Below are 22,271 nucleotides of genomic sequence, written 5' to 3'. Positions count from 1 at the left end.
GCTATGGAAAAGTTTGGTGGTTCCTCAGAAAGTTATACATAGAGCTACCATATGATCCTGCAGTCCCAATTATAAGTGTATGTTGAAAAGAACTGAAAGCAGGGACTTAGACAGATACTTATAACAGTGTTTAGAAAACAGACAGATAAATAGATACACAGATGGATGGATGGATGGATGGATGGATGGATGGATGGATGGATGGATGGATGGATGGATGGATGGATGAGAGGGAAGAAAGGAGGAATAGGAAATGGCAAATGAGGCAAAATGTTAAAACTTGGTGGACCTGGGGATCTGGTTGGAGATATGTTGGAGTTCTCTGTATGGGTTTTATATTATTTTTGTAACTGTCCTTTAAGTTTGAAATTATTTCAAAATAAAAAAGTTAAAAACATTTCTGAACTCTATCTACTGCAAAGGACTAGGAGGAAAAACACCAACCAGTGAGCACCCCAGCACTCAAACTGTGGTCTCTCAGTCCACTAACCACTAAAAGAAATTGCAATTCCTTGGAAAAATTGGATGACTTCATATTCAGGACAGGAAATATATAAGATGAAACTGGAACATCTTTTCATACAAGAAAGCAAGTAAGCTATGAAAGATCACTGGGGTTGTGTCAAAAGACTTAGAAGTCAATGTGAAAGAATTCACTATACAGAGAAGGGACAATTTTAGCATCAAAAAGAATATTAATTGCAATGCATTTAAAAAGAACATATATGCTTTAAAAATTCTTCAGTTCATGGATATGTATACATCCATGAAAAACACACCTCACTGTTCATCTAGATAAGATCTAGAGAACAAACTCATAATTGTGAAAAATAAGCATTTATCCTGCCTTTCTTGAAGGGACTATATCTGAGGATAACCACGTAATAGATGAGGGAAAGTTCTTCATCTGAAAATTTTAATTGAAGAACTATAAAACTGGAATATTACTATTTTGCAACTTCTAATGAAACAATACATATAAGTAATGCCAACCAATAGCCACCACAACCAAGGAAAAATACCAACTGGTAAGCACCTAAACATTAAAATGAATGGATCAGACTGGCAAATCCTGATTCCATCATCAATCCTAACATCACAAAAAAGAAAGATGAGACATTCCATGTTTCATGATATGATGAAATAGGAAGTACAAAACATCATGAACAAAACATTCTTACAAAAATCAAATTTCAATCTGAGTAAGTTTCTAGGTCTAACTACCAGTTTATAAGAAATACAAGGGATAAAGGAGCATGTCAAAATGAGACCATGGAGATATAATTAGTGAAATCCAGAATGCTGGAAATTTTATACTACAAATGACCCCAGTCTCTTCAACAAATAAAATACAAGAAAAAAATGAAGGGGAACCTAAACATTGAAACATATTAGCCAAAACTAATGCCTGATCCACTAGATCTAGACTTGAACAAACCTACTGGGGGGGAAACAAAAGAAAGAAAGGAAAAAAGAAATGAGAAAAATTTGAGACAATCAGGAAAATGCAAACAATGACCAAGTGTTTGATAATGATATTAAGGAATTCCTAGTTGATTTTTCACAGGGTAATATAATAGTATTGAGGCTTTGTTTAAAAGAAAAGGAAAAAACATAAATATTTAGGGATGAAATACTACATTACGTGGGATTTGCTTAAATATAATCTAGGAGAGGCAGATAGATAAATGTATAAATGAAATAAAACTGGCTATATGTTAATAATTGCTGAACCTGATTGATGGGTGTTTGGGGGACTCATTATCATAGTCTCTCTAGTTTTCTATATGCTTGAAATTTTCTACAATGAAAAGGTACTTTAAAGGAAATTTACACTAGAAAATAAAAGCAAATCACATATCACATTACTATTCTGATCAAATAACCTCACCCAGAGCAAAAATCAAGTTCCTTGCAAAACCCTTCATAATCATATATCCCATAACTTCTCTGACCTCACTTTACCTACCTCTTGCTCACTCTGTTCTAACCAATCAGCATCCGTGCTATTCCTTGAATACACCAGGCATACTTCTGCTTCAGAACCTTTGTACTTGCTATTCCTCATCTTAGAAAACTCATCCCCCACTATCTGCATGACTCACTCTTTCACTTCCACCATACCTCCACTCAAACATCACCTTCCAAATGAGGTCTTCCCTGATCATCCTATATAAAATAGCAAAATCTCCTGCCTGTCATACTCACTGGTGACTAAAGCCCATACTGTCCTTTTTAAAAAATATATTTTTCATTTATTTTTAAAAGATACATAGATCACACAAAATGTTACATTAAAAAATATAAGAGGGAAGCGGACTTGGCCCAGTGGTTAGGGCGTCCGTCTACCACATGGGAGGTCCACGGTTCAAACCCCAGCCCTCCTTGACCCGTGTAGAGCTGGCCCATGCGCAGTGCTGATGCGCACAAGGAGTGCCGTTCCACGCAGGGGTGTCCCTGAGCAGGGGAGCCCCATGCGCAAGGAGTGCGCCCCGTAAGGAGAGCCGCCCAGCACGAAAGAAAGTGCAGCCTGCCAGCGAATGGCGCTGCACACAGAGAGCTGACACAACAAGGTGATGCAACAAAAAGAAACACAGATTCCCGTGCTGCTGACAACAACAGAAGCGGACAAAGAAGATGCAGCAAATAGACACAGAGAACAGAAAACTGGGGTGGCGGGGAGAAGGGGAGAGAAATAAATAAATAAATCTTTAAAAAAATATATATATATATATATATATAAGAGATTCTCATATGCCCCACTCCCCACTTTTCCCACATCAACAACTTCTTTCATTAGTGTAGTACCTTCATTGCATTTGATGAATACATTTTGGAGCACTGCTACACTGCATGGATTATAGCTTACACTGTAATTTACACTCTCTCCCAGTCCATTCAGTGGGTTATGGCAGGATATATAATGTCTTGCATCTGTCTCTGCAATATCACTCAGGACAACTCCAAGTTCTGAAAATGCCCCCATATTACACCTCTTTTTCCCTCTCCCTGCCTCCAGCAATTCCAGTGGCCACTGTCTGCACATCAATGATATAATTTCTTCCACTGCTATAGTCACAATAATTCTATAAATAAGTCCACTATAGTCCATATTTTACTCCCCAATCCTGAGGACTCTGGGATGGTGATGCCCACTCTACCTCTTAATTGAGAGGGGCTTTGATCCCACATGGCTGATGGATGGGACTTTCCTACTTGCAGCTATAGACTCTCTTGGTTCCTTGGTGTGGTGGCTGTCCATCCTCACCTCCCTGTCAGCTGCCCTGGGTAGATCTAACAAACTGGAGAGTAGGTGTTACAACTCCACTGAGGCTCAGGGCTCAGCTGGCACATGGACAGCCCAGAGATTCAAGTCTCTTGAGCATATACCAATCCCAGGGCCAAACACAGTTTCAATAAAAGGGACAGAAGAGCCATATGTAAAGAAGTCATATCTGAATCCAACTCCATCACACTCAGGAACACAAATTCCAAAGTAGGGCCCAATGGCAAGACACCAAACTCTGGAGCCATCTGCTATGACTGTAGGACCTGGGTGTCTCTGTAGCCCTCAGGAGCACCACTACCTGGAGTAGTATCTACTTTGGCTGTATTACAATTAACCCAGTGCTTGACTGACCAAACAACTGGGCACACTTAGGGATGAAATACTACGTTACGTGGGATTTGCTTAAATATAATCTAGGAGAGGCAGATAGATAAATGTATAAATGAAATACATTTGACAAATTGTCATATCAGCCAAGTTGACATATCAGCCTAAACATCACACTTGGTATTACTTTTCTCAATAGTACTTATCCATTCTGACACACTATGTGTGTTTACTGCCTATCTCTCCCTATTAGAATGTAAGCTTCATGAGGGCAGAGACTTGGTTTGTTCAGTGCTATATCTTCTAGGCCTACAATAGTGCCTAGCTGCCCAAGAATATCGCAGTGGCTTAATAAATATTTGTTGAATGACAAAATGACTCTGGACCAGAGAAGCAGAAAATGTACTTGTGGAGACAAAGGAGGGGTTTGGGAGAAAGTAGAGGAGAGAGAGAGCAGATGGGCACAAAGAAGACATAAGATGTGGGAAAACGTCATGAGGGCCCTTCTTCCTGGTTTCAAGCCATTTATAAGTCACGACTGTATTCCTTGAAGCTCCTTTAAGTTACTATGTACTACTGGCAACCTAGCTAGAGTCCCAACCAATATAAATGGCTGAAAGTCCTCAATTAACATAAAACTGAAAAACAATATCCTGGAAATTTAATTATAAATTATAAAGAAGCACATACTACAGCATTCAGGAAGATGAGAATGCATATTACAAGAGAAAAAGCCCATAGAACTGTACAACACAAAAAGTGAACCCTAATTTAAACTAAGGGCTATAATAATAGTATAAGCATAATAATAATGTTTCATCAATTGTAACAGAGGTACCATACTAATACAAAAGGTTAATTACCGGGAAAACAGCATGTGTAAGAGGAAGGTACACAGGAACTCTATACTTTTTGCATGATATTTCTGTAAACCTACAATTGGTCTAATTAAAAAATTGCTTTTTTATTTGGTTTGTTTTGAGGTACTGGGGCCAGGGATTGACCCCAGGACCTTGTATGTAGGAAGTCAACTCTCAACCACTGAGCCACATTAGCTCCTCTTAGTTGGTTTTTTAGTATGTTTGTGGTTTTTTTGTAGTTGTTTATTTTTTTAGGAGGTACCAGGAACTGAACCAGGACCTCCCACATGGGAAGCAGGTACTCAACTGCTTGGGCCACATCTGCTCCCCATAAGAAATTTTGAGGATCTCATATGAAAAACAGAAAGTAGAGTACCTCATTAATGTTTTTATATTGATTATATTAATTTTTATATTGAATGAAATGACATTATTTTTTATATATTGGGTTAAATAAAACATATCATAGAGGGGAAGGGATGTTCAAGCAGTTCAGCACCCGCATCCCACATGGGAGGTCCTGGGTTCAGTTACAAATGTCTCCTGAAAAAAACAAAAACAAACAAAAAGCAAAAACAATAAAACAATTCAGAGAAGTCGATACGGCTTTGGGGTTGAGTGCTACCTTCCCACACACGAGACTATGAGATCCCAGGTTCAATCTCCAGTACCTTTAAAATATATATATATAAATTTTTAAAAATACATAGCCCAGGAGTGATGAGCTACCATTTAATAAAATATTCCCACTAAAAAATAAAATGAGGTAAGTGATAAAATATGATTTACAAAAAGAAAAGAAAGAAAAGGAAAAAAAAATGCTATAGAGGTTTAGAAGCAAATTTTGCCCACAAGGTTTGGAAAACTTCATGTATTAGTGCTAAGAGGGACAAAAAAATCTCTTTACTATTTTAGAGATTATACCAGGCAATTAAAGGAAATTTAGACTCATTGACTGTTACTAGGTGCCCCAGCCCCCCCCACAAAAAAGGATGTGGTGGAAACCAAATCAACCTACTTAAACTTTAGCTTGTGCTTAAAAAATAAAATGTAATAAAAGAAAAATTAAAAGCACAGTGCTCAATTGAAGTAGAGTGGGCATCACCATCCCAGAATCCTCAGAATTGGGGGTTGAAAGATGGACTAGAGTAGACAAACTGTTATTCTACTATAGACTTGTAATCCTAGCAATGGAAGAACTCGTACTGATGTGGAGACAGTGGCCACTGGAGGTTCTGAGGGGAAAGAGGGAAAAATAGGTGTAAATTGGGGGCATTTTCAGGAATTGGGAATTGTCCTGAATGACAGTGCAATGACAAATACAGGCCACTGTATATCTTGTAACAACTTACAAAATGTGCAGGAAAGAGTGTAAACTACAATGTAAGCTATAATCCATGCTTAGTGGCAATGCTCCAAGATGTTCACCAATTGCAGCAAATGTACCACACTAATGAAGGATGTTATCGATGGGGGGAAATGTGGGAAGACTAGGGAGTGGGGCATATGGGAATCCCCTATATTTTTTATGTAACATTCATGTAACCTAAGTTTTGTTTAAAAAAATAAAAGGTATATTTAAAATTAAACTTAAAAAAAAAAAAGCTTAGCGCTTTTGTTTCAGGTGATGGAAAAGTTTTGGTATTGGATGGTTTGTGATGGTAGTACAACATTGTCAATGTAATTAATACCACCAAATTGGTTAAAAGGGGAAATTTTACATGTATAAATGTTACCATAATAATTTAAAAAATTAATTTTTAAAAAGACAAAAAAGAATTCATATTTGAACTACTAATTAAGGTTCAGAGAATGGCTAAATATAAACCAAATATATAAAAACAAAACATTTCTCTACAAAAGAGCAACAAAAAAGTTATGGGGAGGGAAGTAGATATGGCCCAATGGATAGGGCGTCCACCTACCACATGGGAGGTCCAAGGTTCAAACCCAGGGCCTCCTGACCCATGTGATGAGCTGGCCCACGCGCAGTGCTGATGCGTGCAAGGAGTGCCATGCCATACAGGGGGGTCCCCCACATAGAGGAGCCCCATGCACAAGGAGTACGCCCCTTAAGGAGAGCTGCCCAGCACGAAAAAAGTGCAGCCTGCCCAGGAATGGTGCCATACACACTGAGAGCTGACACAGTAAGATGATGCAACAAAATGAGATACAGATTCCAGGTGCTGCTGACAAGAATACAAGCGGGCACAGAACACACAGCGAATGGACACAGAGAGCAGACAACTGGGGCGGGTAAGGGGAGAAGAATTAATTTAAAAAATAAATCTTTAAAAATAAAAGTTGGGAAGTGGACTTGGCCCAATGGATAGGGCATCCACCTACCACATGGGAGGTCCGCAGTTCAAACCCCGGGCCTCCTTGACCTGTGTGGAGTTGGCCCATGTGCAGTGCTGATGTGCACAAGGAGTGCCGTGCCACCCAGGGGTGTCCCCCGCATAGGGGAACCCCATGAGCAAGGAGTACACCTCGTAAGGAGAGCTGCCTAGCGCAAAAGAAAGTGCAGCCTGCCCAAGAATGGCACCACACACACACAGAGCTGACACCGCAAGATGACGCATCAAAAAGAAATCCAGATTCCTGGTGCCGCTGATAAGGATGGAAGCAGTCACAGAAGAACATGCAGTGAATGGACAGAGAGCAGACAATTGGGGAGGGGAAGGGGAAATAAATAAAAAATAAATCTTAAAAAAAATAAATTAGGTTTGGTTCAGGTTTGAAAGAGGAAACTCCCGAGTCTAGCCGGCCATCAATAAATTATTTTTCCTTCCCAAAATCAAAAATAATTAATTAATTAATTTTTAAGAAGTTATGGAGAATAAGATGCTATTTACAAGGGTAGCACAAAATATAAGACACTAGAAATAGCCTTAATAAGAAATGTAAAAGTGCAGGCTCTATATGGAGACAACTACAAAACTTCATATTTATATACTAATTCTGTATTCAAAAAACCATATGAAATATGATTAGAATATTGCTTAAATTATAAATACCCACACATATATAAAAAACCTAGAATAAATACCCATAAAAATGTTAACACCATTTACCTCTGGATGTAAGATTATTAGTAGTTTTGTTTAATTTTTTTCCCAGATTTTCCATATCAAAAAAATTTTCTTTTAATATAGATGCTTTAGCAACTTCCCTGAACCCTGGCCATAGATGACAGAGACAAAAGGGAATATCAAAGACTCTTCAATGCCCAAAGCTCCAAAAGCAGTTCCTTTCTGCCTATGGCAGAGGCTGGCTGTTGGTATGAGAGGGAGCAGTGCACAGTAGAAAGACTACAGGCTTTGGGGTCATAATGGCCAAGAGAGTAATCCTGGCTTTGCCATTTACTACTCGTAAATCACTTAGGGAGGTTACTTAACCTCTGAGCCCGTTTTCCCACATGTAACATAGGGATATTAACAGCTAATTTGCCGGACTTGAATGAAGACGAAAAAAAACAGTGGTCCCTAGAACTGGCTACTCATCAGATTCACCCAGAAAGCTTTTGGAAATTATAGATTTGTGTGCTCTACCCCATATCTACCTAATCAGGAATTCCACAGGCAGGACCTAGAAATGTACACTGAATGTCATAAGAAAAACATGCATACAAAGATGCATGTTTTTACACAGCCACTGTGTTTGGAAACTGTTATTTTAAGAAACTAATAATAGAAGTTGCATAAATAAAATTTCAATAATATTCATGGAGTCAGTCACTGAAATCTGGGAGAGAGAGAAAGGAAAGGGAAGGAAACTGATCATAAACAACACTACTGTTTTGAGTTATTATTTAGTTTCCTATATAGAAAACCTGGTCTTCTAATTAGACTGCAAATTTCTTAAGGACAGGAATCATGTATTTCCCCAAGCACCTTGTACAGAATAATTATGCACGCAGGAGTTATGGAAGAAATACCTGTAAAATGAATGCGTGGATTAGGGTAACAGCTAATTATATAAAGAATAAAATACCAACACTACTTTATAACAATGAAAGAAAAAATACTGAGACCTTGATATATCATTCCTGAAAAAGTGGACTTCTTATAAACTATCTTCACATTTATCCATGCAGTTTTAGATACAGAAATACTTAAAGGATCTTACACCAAGGTTTTTCATTTATCATGTGGTCTCATGGCATAAGGATGAGTAAGTTCACAACAAACTTCAGGGTATGGACTAGATGCTTCCAAGAACCCTTCCAACTTCTTTAATAGGAGGCTGTATTTATTCTGTATCTGAAAAGATGGACTGGATTTGGATGGAACAATTATGGACGAAGAATATTCTAGGAGAAGTCATCATACTTATAATGATGATTCTTCTACTGGGGAATGAAATAAAAGGTAAGAAAAACAGCTGAAAAGATTTTAGCAAAACATTTCTAAAATGGATAATGGATAAATGATTACCTACCCAAAAGGATGTGACCATGGCATTCCTTGCCAAAAGAAAGTAAGGGTTTAAGAGATGCTTGAAAATAGAATGGCTATTCAGTTTACCAGGTAAATGCTTGATGGATTCCTGATTCCTTTTCTAGCATGCTTCAGGATACCCAAAGTGCTAAACTGAGTCTTAGTGAAGGAGTCCAGTCTAACAGAATTGAAAGATATTCCCTCTTGAACTGATAAGGTTCTAATCATCAGGAGTGGCCATCAGGCAGGCTGCTGCTCTAGCCATAATCAGGGTCTACGTTTCAAAGCATGGACAGGCACATTAGGGTGCTTCTCCAGAAAAAAGATCAAAGGATCAATTCCTGAAATCTGTGAGAAACAGAAAGGAAAGGGAAGGAAAGGGAAGGAGAGAGAATATACATATACAAAGCACAGCATGATCACAAATGAAAGCAAAACGGGGACTATTTCTTCAGCATGTTTTGTGCAATACTGAATAGGAGTTAAAGCAAATTAGACTTTAAAGACTGAGTGGAAGAATAATAGATAAAAATCCTACTCTCTATTAGAGGAATCAAATTTTAAGTTGAAGAACTTATTTCTCATTTTGTAAAGAGATTAATGCAGTTATTTTGGGGATGCTTTATTCATTTAACTAATTATAATTTTATAAAGATATGGAATTGAAGAAGGCATCACCAAGAGTAATGGGAGAGATAGAAGAGTTTAGATAAACTAGTCCTATATTCACTGATTAAGAGGCAATTAATAGGAACCTTGTTAAGATATATTAAAACAAAAAAGTGACATGTGACACAAAGCTTTCTGAGTTTGCGTGAAATACAATGAAGTATTAACTGGATCAAAAGAAGAGGCCAGCCTAGTGAGATTTTTAAAATAAAAAGGACAAAACTAAAGAAACACTCAAGAAGTCACAAAAATACAATATAAGGAATAGAAAAAAGTGGATGCAATTTCTGGTTCTAGATAGTCATCATTTAGAAGCAGCCATTAAGAAAATCCTACCTATTGAGGATAATTGCATTTACAATTATAATAGGGGAAAGCAATAACAATTTTATATAGTGTGGTTTCACAGAAAGCACCTGGCCTCTAGATGCAGACAGAGCTGGAGACGAAACATGGCACTACTACTTCCTAGTTATGTAACTTTAGGATGTTAATCAAGCCTCTGCCTCTTCATCTGTAATTGAAAGCAACAATATCTACACCTTGCTAAGTTGTTATATTAGAGGTAATGCATTTAAGTGACTTGTGCACTATTAAGTGCTGCAGTTAATATGTTAATCATATTATTAACTTTATAATTATTATGTAGCAATAGAGTTAGTCAACAAATATTTATTCCAAAGTGATGGTGGTTAAGTGATAGGAGGATGTGGAAGACAGACTTTAGAGAGTTCTTTTAAAGGAGGGAAAAAAAGATAAAGCCTAAAAAAAAACCCATGATATAAATCATTAAAAAATGTTTTAATAGCATTTTACTTTTGACATAGCTTCCCCACCCCTACCCCCGAGACAGCTCCCTTGTCTGTTTTGCTCGCTGTTCTTGTTCATTGTTTTTGCTCATTGTCTGTTTCTTCTTAGGAGACACCGGGACCCAAACCCGGAACTTCCCACGTGGAAGCCAGGCACCCAACTGCTTAAACCACATCCACTTCCTACTCATTTTATTTTTGCTTGCTGTCTACTCATTGCTTGCTTGCTGTCTTCCTTGTTGGTTTTTTGCCTGTTGTCTGCTCCCTGTTCTTGCTTGTTGTTCTTGCTCAATGTCTGCTCATTGTCTGCATGCCGCTTGCCCATCTTCTCTAGGAGGCACAAGGAACCGAACCCGGGACCTCCCGTGTGGGAGGTGGGCACCCAACTGCCCAAGCAAGATCCATTCCCCTTGATGTAGCTTTTTAAAAGTCTTTTCTTTTTACTGGAGACTGGAGATTTGAAAATAAGTAATATACCCAGCCTTTAAATACACAGCAGATGAATGCATACTGCAAATGCCAATACCAGCAAAATAATGTTTTTAACCTAAAGAAAAGAATTAGAGCCCCAACTCACCTCCCCAAAAAGACTATCATTAGGGCCACTAATGAGACAAGGAAAAGCCAAGATTGGAATTACCAGGAGGAATTTATAACCTAGATAATGAAGTACTTCTTGGCTCTAAGAACAAGGTACTGGCACAACATTTTGTATAAGATGTGTCCTGCACATATCAATCCCTGTGACCCAGAGCTAAGTATAGCCCAAAAGATAAGACATAAAGAAAACACGGCTTCAGAGGTTAAGGTACCCAAGTTAAAGAATTCAAAACTCAAACGCAAGAGACACATGCCCAGAAAATTTTAAAGTAGGCATTAAAAACAAAAGCCCTTATATAATAATATAAACTAAATAAATAAATGTCAAACAATTAAAATTATTTTGATTTACCTGATTGCTTAGAATTTCTTTCTTTCCACTGAATATTTTTGCATTTGATCTGGTTTTGTCTCTCTTTTCGGAGTCGTTCCAATCTTTGAGCTTGAAAAGAAATATTATAACTATAAGTTTGTCAATGAAAGTTTACTATAAACAAAGACATAATTAACTACCTTTATATGAATAAAGATGTTTTATATTGCATATGTAGGGAAAAAGTCATAAAATTTTAAAGGTGGCACCCCTGAAAAGGAAATACCAACAAAAACATGAAAATATTCTTGATTTATAATTGAAATTAGAGGATATAAAACATTAATAGAGATCATAAAGATTGTATTAACATGGAAGAGAATAATAAAATGTGAAAACTTCTGTGATTAATATGACATTTCATTATATAAATCATTAATAACGGTCTTAAAGGAATTTTAATGCACAAATGAACTGAAGTGAATATTACATTACAGGAATAAAATTACTGTTATGAATTACTCTACCCATTTCAAAAATTAAAGATAAATGAACTCAGACTAGACTATTAAAGTTTTAAATATAAAATCCTTTATCTAAAAATCATGAAAATTATAAAATGTCAAAGCTATATAAATTAGCATAGCTTTTCTTCAGTGGGCTGAAACAGTTTATAGGTAGTAAAATAAATGATTTGTATCTTTGTAACATTAGTCAAATCTTTAAAAGAATAATTTTTCTTTTATAAAATTTTAAGATATGATGAAAAGATTAAAAAGTAAATTCCTAGGTCACTAGGAACCCCACAATCTCAATTAATTACATATCTAGGTACTATCAAAAGAAATTCCAAGAACAAGAGAGGCACCTCAAATTATGCATTTGTGGTTATACTGCCACTGGCTGATCAACCTCCAAATACCAGTGAACTAATCCTTTAAATAAATACTGACTGGCATAAATTAACAACTTCTGCATTACAATCAATGCCATCTCTTAAAACTAGTTTTCTCTTGCTAATCTTCAACTTCTGATCCTGGCACAAAGCTAATAAAAGGAGGAAAAAAACTAAATTTTCTCTCCCAACCACATTCAAGGAAGGAAATCAAACACTACTGTCTTAGCATTGTGGTAGGGAAACACTGAAACTAATCTTGTCAGAAATTTAAACCCTGTTGGCAAAAGCATTCTGACAATGTCACTATATCTAACCAAGTCCCTCTGAAGAAAAATACATTCAATTGCAATTAATAAATGTGAAGGGTATAACGAAAGTAATATAATCATAAAGCTCTCAATTTAGCAGCATTCTCCTACTGAAATCCATTCAACCTGTCATATAAGATATGATCTCAATAACTTGCAAGGAAGTCAGTTTCAACTAGAGGACTAAGAATCAATGGTTCTAAATTATATTCAAACCTTCACTCAAATCCCATTTTGATAAAAGTTCCTTTAGATACTAGGAAATGCTATTCATTATTTTCATCATGAAAGCAAATTCTTCTTTGGATGTCACAGAATGTTGAATTCTGAACCAAAGTCTTAATGTGCATTTCACTGTAAATTGTATCTAGCTCTATCTACAATACCCTTTTATGAGCATGTTACATCTGGACCATTAAAATAAACATTTAAATATTTTCAATGTCCTACTACATCTCTTGTCAATACCTTTCCCTGGAATTAGCAAGCTACTGCAGTTGGTCAGAGAGACATTTTATTAATCTAAAAAGAAAGTATCTCCAAGAATACCCTGCCATATTAGAACTATAATATGTATTCTAAATAATTTAACTAAGTAAAGGCCCTGGTTCATCATATTCCTATTGAAAGGCCTCTAAAAATTATAAGCTGGAAAATGGCAATAATAAGCTTTTAAAAGCTAATGATCAAATAAGTATATACCAAAGTTGAGCACTTTCAAACCACAAAGATCAAAGAAAAGGATAGTGATCAACTGAAGGAAATAAAAGTAAAGAGTAAAAACCAGGGGCACCTTTTCTAATCTCACACTCGAAGTAGGAATTCCTACTAAAACCAGCCCTAACAAATTTTCAATTAACCTCTCCCAACCCCTCAATTCCACCAGAGGTGTGAACTCCCTGCTGGTCAGCTTTCTGTCCTAAAGGTGGATTATCTGCCTCCAGGGAGGCTACCTGGATCTAACACTGCCCTCTAAAGACACTCAAATCAAGTCTGTTTCCCTTTTCACATGATGATTTTTTAGAAAAAGAACACCCAACATGTTTCTCTCAGTAACTTTTTTATCTATTTGTGTTCGGTCACTTCCTTTGAGTAACATCATTCCAGAGACTTCTCTGTTTTCACAGCAGCAGATAGGGATTTTGCTCAGATTTACTCTTAGTCTGACACATGATCATGTCATTTATGTTCCTATTAATACACACAAACTTCTCACATTAAACCTAGCCTAACATGCATAATTCTATAAAGACTTAACTAATTCAAAGCTCAGAAGACATGACTAAAAGGCAATGTTTACCTGTGTTTGAGCGTCTTCTAATACCAAAGTCCCAACTTGAGGTAATATCAACTGACTGGGCATATACATAGCCCTGAGTCTCACCATTGCTTCCCTGAATTTCTGACCCACTGTCTCCAGGCATTGAAGGAGGATGAATCTTCTCTAGGTCAACATCATGATCAATGAGAACCATCTCACACATTCCCGTGTCATCACTGGTCACATGTGACTGTCGAATATGAGCTAGAATGATAGTTGGATTGTCCAAGAAGGCCATCCTTTCTGTGGGCCAATTTTCTTAATAGGCTATTTTCTCCTCTTCATATTGTTTCACAGGCTCATCTACCTAGAAACATGACGTATATAGCAATATTTAAGAATGAGGCAGAAAATGACTGAATCATTTTTAAAACAAATTCCATGTGGCAAAATGCTACCTTGAAAAATCAACATTTATCCCTATCGAGAAATCCTTATAAGCACTACGGACTATGGCTCTAGTCAATGAGCTCTCCAATGTATCAAAGAGGAAGGCTGGCTCTCTTGCAAAACAAATAATAGTAACTCCTCAAAGCACTTAACTATCGTTAAAACAATAAATTCTCCTTTCTCCCTTCACGCCCATGCAGTCTTCTCATTACTTTATTACATCATGGGAAACAAGTTGTATTTTCCTCAACTGATGCACTTGAAGCATGAAACTGTATTTCATTAGTCATTAGTTTATAGTTCTCCCTTCTGTCACACTGTTGATAGGTGTTTAAAAGTACAGACAATACTTTGTGTTGCTAGGAATTTTACAAAAACACACCAAAGTAACTTTGCTCAGTAAATATTATTTTCCTTTCTTCTGATTTTAGTATTATGTTTTTAATATATTATTAAACACTGCCTGCTACAAGATTGCTTGTTTATGAAACCTAATTGTAAGAACTGCTTACTGAATCCTGTTAAAAGTATAATGAAAAAGAAAAAAAAATATATTTGTTATAGAAACAGGATTGTACCTCCTCAGTTAAATGGGAATACTTGACAAAGGAAAATATTATCAAAAAGTCATTAAGAATCCAGGTTCTAGGGAAGCAGATTTGGCTGAACAGATAGAGTGTCTGTCTACCACCTGGGAAGTCCAGGGTTCAAACCCAGGGCCTCCTGACCTGTGTGGTGAGCTGGCCCCCATGTAGTGCTGATGTGCACAAAGAGTGCCGTGCCACACAGGGGTGTCCCCCACGTAGGGAAACCCCCGTAAGGAGAGCTACCCCCTGCAAAAAACCTGCAGCCTGCCCAGGAGTGGCATTGCACACACAGAGAGCTGATGCAGCAAGATGACACAGCATAATGAGACATAGATTACCTGTGTTGCTGATAAGAATACAAGCAGACACAAAAGAACATGCAGCCAATGGACACAGAGAGCAGACAACTGGGGAAAGGGGGAAGGGGAGAGAAATAATAAATAGATAGATAGATAGATAGATAGATAGATAGATAGATAGATAGATAGATAGATAGACAGACAGATAAACCTGGAGGAGGGGGAAGGGGAGAGAAATAATAAATAAATAAATAAATCTTCGAAGATCTGGGGAAGTGGATGTGGCTGAACAGACAGAGCATCCGCCTACCATATAGGAGGTCCAAGGGTTCAATACCCAGGGCCTCCTGGCTCGTGTGGTGAGCTGGCCCACGCACAGTGCTGTTGCATGCAAGGAGTGCCAGCCCACACAGGGATGTCCCCAGGTAAGGGTGCCCCCGTGCAAGGAGTTGCCCCTGCACAAGGAGAGCTGTCCTGCATGAAACTGCAGCCCGTCCAGGAGTGGTGCCACACACACAGAGAGCAGACGCAGCAAGATGACACACACAAAAAAAGACACAGATCCCCAGTGCCATCTGATAAGAATAAAAGCGGACACCGAAGAACACACAGCGAATGGATACAGAGAGCAGGGAGTGGGGTGGGGGGAGGAGGGGAATAAGTAAATAAATCTTTAAAAAGAAGAAGATTTGGGTTCAAATTCTGACCCTGTCATATGCTAACTATATGATTTTCGTCAAAATATTCAATCTCTTTGAGTCTGTTTTCTTTTTCATTTATAAAATGGGGGTTTCAGAAACGAGAGGATATACATGAGCTAATAAAGGTAAAGTACTCAAAAAAGTACTAAGCACATATTTAAATAAAAGTTAACTGCTATTGATGATGATGATGGTGGTAGTAAAAATATCATTAACAATTTCAGTTTCCAATTCTTGTTTAAAGTAATCCTAAAATGTATCAATATATTATCCTTCTTTAAGTTCACAACCGGTAAAATGTCAGTGCTTCCTTTGTGTGAGAGAGCACTCTGCAGGGCTTCTGGGTCTATTCCTCCAAAACCATTATGAAATATAAGAAACTTGAAAGCTGGATTGAATATGTTCCTAAGAGTACTCCTAGAAGATATTTATTTTTAGAAAGACCTAATAATACCAGATTCCTTGTCATTTGTTCCTTCTACAAATGCAACATGGAGGGAAATCTAGCTAATAAATCATCTAACTAAGGTTTAAAAAAAGAAACCTGTCTGGTAATCATTCTATTGACATCACCCAGTGGGTCTTAAAATAAAGACATTGAGATTAAGAGGAAGTTTAACTGAGGAGTATCTCTAATCAAGTGAATTATACTAATCTTCATTTTTTTCCTTTAAATATATTGAGTACTTTATGCTTAGACTAATGGGAAATGCAAAGGTGAGTGAGGCATCCCTGAATCAAAGAGTTTATGACCTAACTGGATTCCTTTAAGTGTCGAATTTCAGAGCTATTTAGCCTCAGTAACTTTAATGTTAATCTACCATTTTAAGTAAATTAATCAGAAAATTACAAAATTAAAAGGGAAGATTTAAATTGTACCTGTAAAAATAAAATAACTTTTTATATAATCATAAAGAGATGTACAACCACAAAACTATTTAAAAACAGAAGCATTTGTTTTATAACGGAATTACGGCATCACAGATGGCATCACATCCTAGTAATCATGATAAACTGCCCTCTCTACATGAAAGTAAGGCAACCAGTTGTCAGCAGGTGCTTCCAACTTAATATTGAATAGTTCTCCCTTGCAAAATCAGGCACAATGATACCTCAGGTTTCAATGAGAAGCCACAAATTTAATGGGTGTTCTGGCACCAGTAAGTCAAAGTGCAAAGCAAAAGTACACTGAAATACCCTCAACAGAATCTTTTTCAGGAAAATGGATCTGCTCCATTACTTTAACAAAGAAAAGAGGAATAGACAAAACACCTCTATAGCAGTTTGATATAACTGATGAATTCCAAAAAGAATTATTAGATTATGCTTGCAATCTGGTAATCTGAGTTATGATTGGGGCTTTGATTGTGATTGGGTCACGTCATTAGGGAATTGAGTCCCCACCCCTTAGTGGTGGGGACTCATAAATAAAAGGCATGGCAAAGAACAGAGTTAAAGCTTTTTTATTTTTAAAGATTTATTTTATTTTTCTCCCCCCGCCAGTTGTCTGTTCTCTGTGTCCATTTGCTGCATGTTCTTTGTCCACTTCTGTTGTTGTCAGCAGCACAGGAATCTGTGTCTCTTTTTGTTGCATCATCTTGCTGCGTCAGTTCTCGGTGTGCGCGGCACCATTCCTGGACAGGCTGCACTTTCTTTCGCACTGGGTGGCTCTCCTTACAGGGCGCACTCCTTGCCCATGGGGCTCCCCTACACAGGGGGCACCCCTGCATGGCATGGCACTCCTTGCGTGCATCAGCACTGCGCATGGGCTAGCTCCACACAGGTCAAGGAGGCCCAGGGTTTGAACCGCGGACCTCCCACGTAGGCAGACGCGCTATCCACTGGGCCAAGTCCACTTCCCGAGTTGAAGCTTTTTATGTGAGAGCTTTCAATGTTGGCATTTTGATTTTGAAGTATGATGCTGAAGACTTAAACTAGAGCCCTGGGAAGTGAGTACGCAGAGGAAGAGAACCCAGCCCAGGAAGGAAGGACCCTTGAACCCAGAGAAAAGCAAGACCCAGGAAAGTAAGAACCCAGGAAGCCTGAACCCTCACAGATGTCGGCAGCCATCTTGTTCCAAATAGACTGTGGTGAGGGAAGTAACTTATGCTTTATGGCCTGGTGTCTTTAAGCTCCTACCCCAAATAAACACCCTTTATAAAAACCAACCAATTTCTGGTATTTTGCATCAGCACCCCTTTGGCTGACTAATACAACCTCTGAAAGCATATCCCAACTCCTTAACTTTACCCTTATGAAACAGAGGCCCCCAAACACCCCAATACCAGCAGACATCATCTTTATTAGTACACTATGACTTCACACACTGAACAATTTGTATAATAATTCAATCAACAAATATTTATCCAATACCAGTTTTGATAAGAAATTCCCAAAGTACTGCCCTAGGAAACAAGCTATTGTTCATGTCACTTTCTACTTCCTATTACAGATACTTGAGGTCTTAGACTATAAGTTCTACAAGGACAAGGGCTAAAATAGCACATCCTTTCTGGTAACAAAATACCTTACACATGGCAGGAATTCAACTATTTCTGTCTGACTCCCAAAGACTACGTAATTGTTACAGAGTTAACAAATATATTTGTTATATGTGTGTGTGTATATATATATATATATATATATATATATATTCTCATATATGAGAATATCATGCATAAGTGTGATTATAAAGAAAAGAATTACTTTTCTAAGGTACATGCTTTTTCTGATATTTGCCCTTCAAAACCATCATGGTAGGACATTATCATTTTTTAAAATCACCTTAAGAACAACAAATTGTTATTTAAAGGTGAAACTGATTTCTAAAACAAGCAAAACCATTCAGAACACAAATTAAAAGTTATTTTCTCCAATCAGTTGTGAAAAAATCAAAAATATTTTAAAAACTCAATGCTGGCAGGTTTCAGAGAAATGGGCATTCTCATGAACTGTCAGAGGGAATGAAAATCAGGACATTTTAGAGGACATTTGGTAATATCTACCAAAATTAAAACATGAACACCCTTTCACTCAGCAAATCCCACTTCTAGGATTTGCCCTAAGAAGACAATTGAACAAAATATATTTTATCTCAGGATTATTTATAATACTGAAAATCTGTAGGTAAGTTAAACATCAAACAATACTGTATATAACACAACATAAACATAAATTGGAATATTATGCACCCATTAAAAATACATGATAGGGAAGGAGATGTGGCTCAAGCAGTTGGGCACCTGCCTACCACATGAGGGGGGGGAGGCCCGGTCCAGTTTCCAGTACCCCCTAAAGAAGACGAGCAAGGCAGCAAGCTGATGCAACAAGATGACACACAAGATGACACCATGAGGAGACACAATGAGAAAACACAACGAGAGACAAAGCAGGGAACAGAGGAGGCTCAAACAACTGAACACCTCTCTCCCACTTGGGAAGCCCCAGGTTCGGTTCCCAGTGCCTCCTAAAAAAATAGAAGATGAGCAGACACTGAGAGCATACAACAGACAGGCAAAAAGAACAGATGGCAAGCTCAAACAATGGTGGGAGCAGGGAATAAATAAACAAAATAAATCTTTAAAAAAATATACGATAGGGAAGCCAGCATGCTCAGTAGTAGGCCCTGGGTTTAATCCCCAACCCCAGTAGCTCCAAAAAAAAAGATCATTATTTATTTACATGAAAAGATATCCAAAATCATAGATAATGAAAAAAAGCAGAGTCTAGAGCAATATACACAGTAATAATCACATTTATGTAAAATTATTCATAGATATATCTCTATGCATATATATATATACATATGGAGTAATAACTAAAGATATGGTACCAAAATTTTAAGTGGTTAACTCTGAATATGAGGATAACTCTCTTCTTAGTACTCATCCATAGTGTTTTAATTTTTTTAATAATAAAGATGTATAATTTGTCTGAAACAATATAAAGCTTTTTGAGTCACAGTAAAATATAGTTTGTAAAAATCTGAGTAATATAGCTTTTAACAAATTATACCATGGCTTAAATATTCTCAACAACACTTTAATTAACTTGGAAGACCATATATTTATTTCAGGAAGCTGCCACTGGCTGACATTTTTGAAGTCTTTTATCAGAATGTTTCAGTGTATTTCCTAAACAGGGTTCCAAAGGACACTAGTGACCTGTGAGATAATAAAAGATGTTTCATAAAAAAGATTTGTGTTAAAATACATTTGGGAAGAGGATGTGACTCAAGTGATAAGGCCTACCATATGGGAGGACCCGAGTTCGATCCCTAGGGCCTCCTGGTGAAAAAAGAAAACATGCCTGCACAGGAAGTCAGTGCCAGCATGGTGAGCTGAGTGCCTATGCGGTGAGCCAAGTGCCCATGTGGGTGCCCACACAGCGAGCTAAGTGCCTGTATAGCAAGCCAAGTGCCCACGTGAGTGCCCACGTGGTGAGCCAGTTTCCACACGAGTCATGCAGCAAGATGATGGTGCAACAAAAGAGAGAGGAGAGACAAAGGGGAGAGTCAAGGTCAAGTGCAGCAGAGACCAGGAACTGAGGTGGTACAACTGACAGGGAACCTCTCTCCATATGAGAGGTCCCCAGGATCAAATCCTAGTGACTCCTAGAAGAGAAAGAGGAGAGGAGAAGACAAAAAGAGAAATAGATACAGAAGATCACACAGCTCAAGGACACATACAACAAAAACAGCAGGGTGACTGAAGGGGAGGGGGAAAATACATATATATATATATTTAAGAAATACCAGATTAAGTTAAACAGGTTTTCTTTTTGCTATTAGGACTTATCAAAGTTTTAAAAATATTCGTGTATATTACAACTCTCCAAGAATTGGAAATCTAATAACACAATATATCTCAAACTTACTTGACTCCTAACATTTTTTCCTCTAGGCACACTAAAACACACTAAACCATAACAGGATTCCACAGAATGTGGTTTAGAAATGCTGCTCTATACTTTTGCAAATGCTTGAATGTCTTCTTTGGATGTCACCAATTCTTGACTTGCTGAGATAGTTGGTGCTTATTATATACCTTTAGGCTATCGGGTAAACAATAATCTCAGGTTCCAGGAGATCTCCTCCCCTAAAATAATCTACTTTCACTGCTTTTTCTCCCACTTTTTAACTCCATTTTCTTTAAAGCATAAAGATTTGTTCTACTGGCGGCAGACTTAGCCCAGTGGTTAGGGCATCCGCCTACCACATGGGAGGTCCACGGTTCAAACCCCAGGCCTCCTTGCCATGTGCAGCCGGCTCATGCGCAGTGCTGATACGCACAAGGAGTACCGTGCCACGCAGGGGTGTCCCCCGCGTAGGGGAGCCCCACGCGCAAGGAGGGCGCCCCATAAGGAGAGCCGCCCAGCGCGAAAGAAAGTGCAGCCTATCCAGGAAAGGTGCTGCACACAGAGAACTGACACAACAAGATGATGCAACAAAAAAGAAAAAACACAGATTCCCATGCCGCTGACAACAACAGAAGTGGACAAAGAAGATGCAGCAAATAGACACAGAACAGACAACTGGGGTGCGGGGGGTGGGGGGGGAATAAATAAATAAATAAATAATCTTAAAAAAAAAAAAAAAAAGATTTGTTCTACTAAAAAATGAAAGCAACAGGGACATCCAGAGTGGAAGAGGAGTAAGATGTCCCAAAATGACACAGCAATTTTTAATGTACTGGGTGATCTCCTATTATACTTTATTCATACAACAAATATTTATTGAGTTCCTACTGTGTGCTAAGTTTGGTTCTAGGTACAATTTAGATGCTATCACCACTTTATATACCTATTCATGTTCATTAATGATCACATGTAACCTCTCTGTGGTAACTCAGAACATATCCTAAAACTGGAGTAATTTTTAGAATGTTTTGATGAGGAGAGAATGGGTATCAAGTCTTTTTTTTTTTTTAAGATTTATTTATTTATTTATTTCTCTCCCCTCCCCCCACCCCAGTTGTCTGTTCTGTGTCTGTTTGCTGCGTCGTCTTCTTGTCCGCTTCTGTTGTTGTCAGCGGCACGGGAATCTGTGTTTCTTTTTGTTGCATCATCTTGTTGTGTCAGCTCTCCATGTGGGTGGCACCATTCTTAGGCAGACTGCACTTTCTTTCACGCTGGGCGGCTCTCCTTATGGGGCGCACTCCTTGCACGTGGGGCTCCCCTATGCGGGGGACACCCCTGCGTAGCACAGCACTCCCTACGCGCATCAGCACTGCGCATGGGCCAGCTCCACACAGGTCAAGGAGGCCCCGGGTTTGAACCGTGGACCTCCCATGTGGCAGACAGATGAGCTAACCACTGGGCCAAGTCCGCTGCCCAGTATGAAGTCTTAACACAAGTATATTTCTAACAATAACTTTATACACACACATTAAATAAACCGTCTGTGATGGTTTACAGAAAAACATAAGGTACAACCTAGTAAAAAAAAATATGGAGCAGATATG

At 38.0% G+C, this 22,271-nt stretch overlaps 1 protein-coding gene across 8 annotated transcripts in view; it reads right to left on the bottom strand.

Annotated features, from left to right (window-relative positions):
• Positions 1–22,271, bottom strand: part of MAPKAP1 (MAPK associated protein 1) — a 304,477-nt gene that overhangs the window by 254,199 nt on the left and 28,007 nt on the right. For all 8 annotated transcript variants that reach the window (XR_011649456.1, XM_004463399.5, XM_004463397.5 and 5 more), the window contains 2 exons: positions 13,813–14,140; positions 11,346–11,435 (listed from right to left, as the gene is read on the bottom strand). Coding sequence is in view for 7 of the 8 variants with exons in the window: in XM_004463399.5 (XP_004463456.1) it covers positions 11,346–11,435; positions 13,813–14,071 (349 nt within the window). In the remaining variant the exon portion in view is untranslated. The remainder of the gene's footprint in view (positions 1–11,345; positions 11,436–13,812; positions 14,141–22,271) is intronic.

Source organism: Dasypus novemcinctus, chromosome 8, assembly GCF_030445035.2.
Source record: "Dasypus novemcinctus isolate mDasNov1 chromosome 8, mDasNov1.1.hap2, whole genome shotgun sequence".
NCBI lineage: Eukaryota > Metazoa > Chordata > Mammalia > Cingulata > Dasypodidae > Dasypus > Dasypus novemcinctus.
Note: the sequence above shows the minus strand (reverse complement) of the source record. Positions and strands in the feature narration are given on the sequence as shown.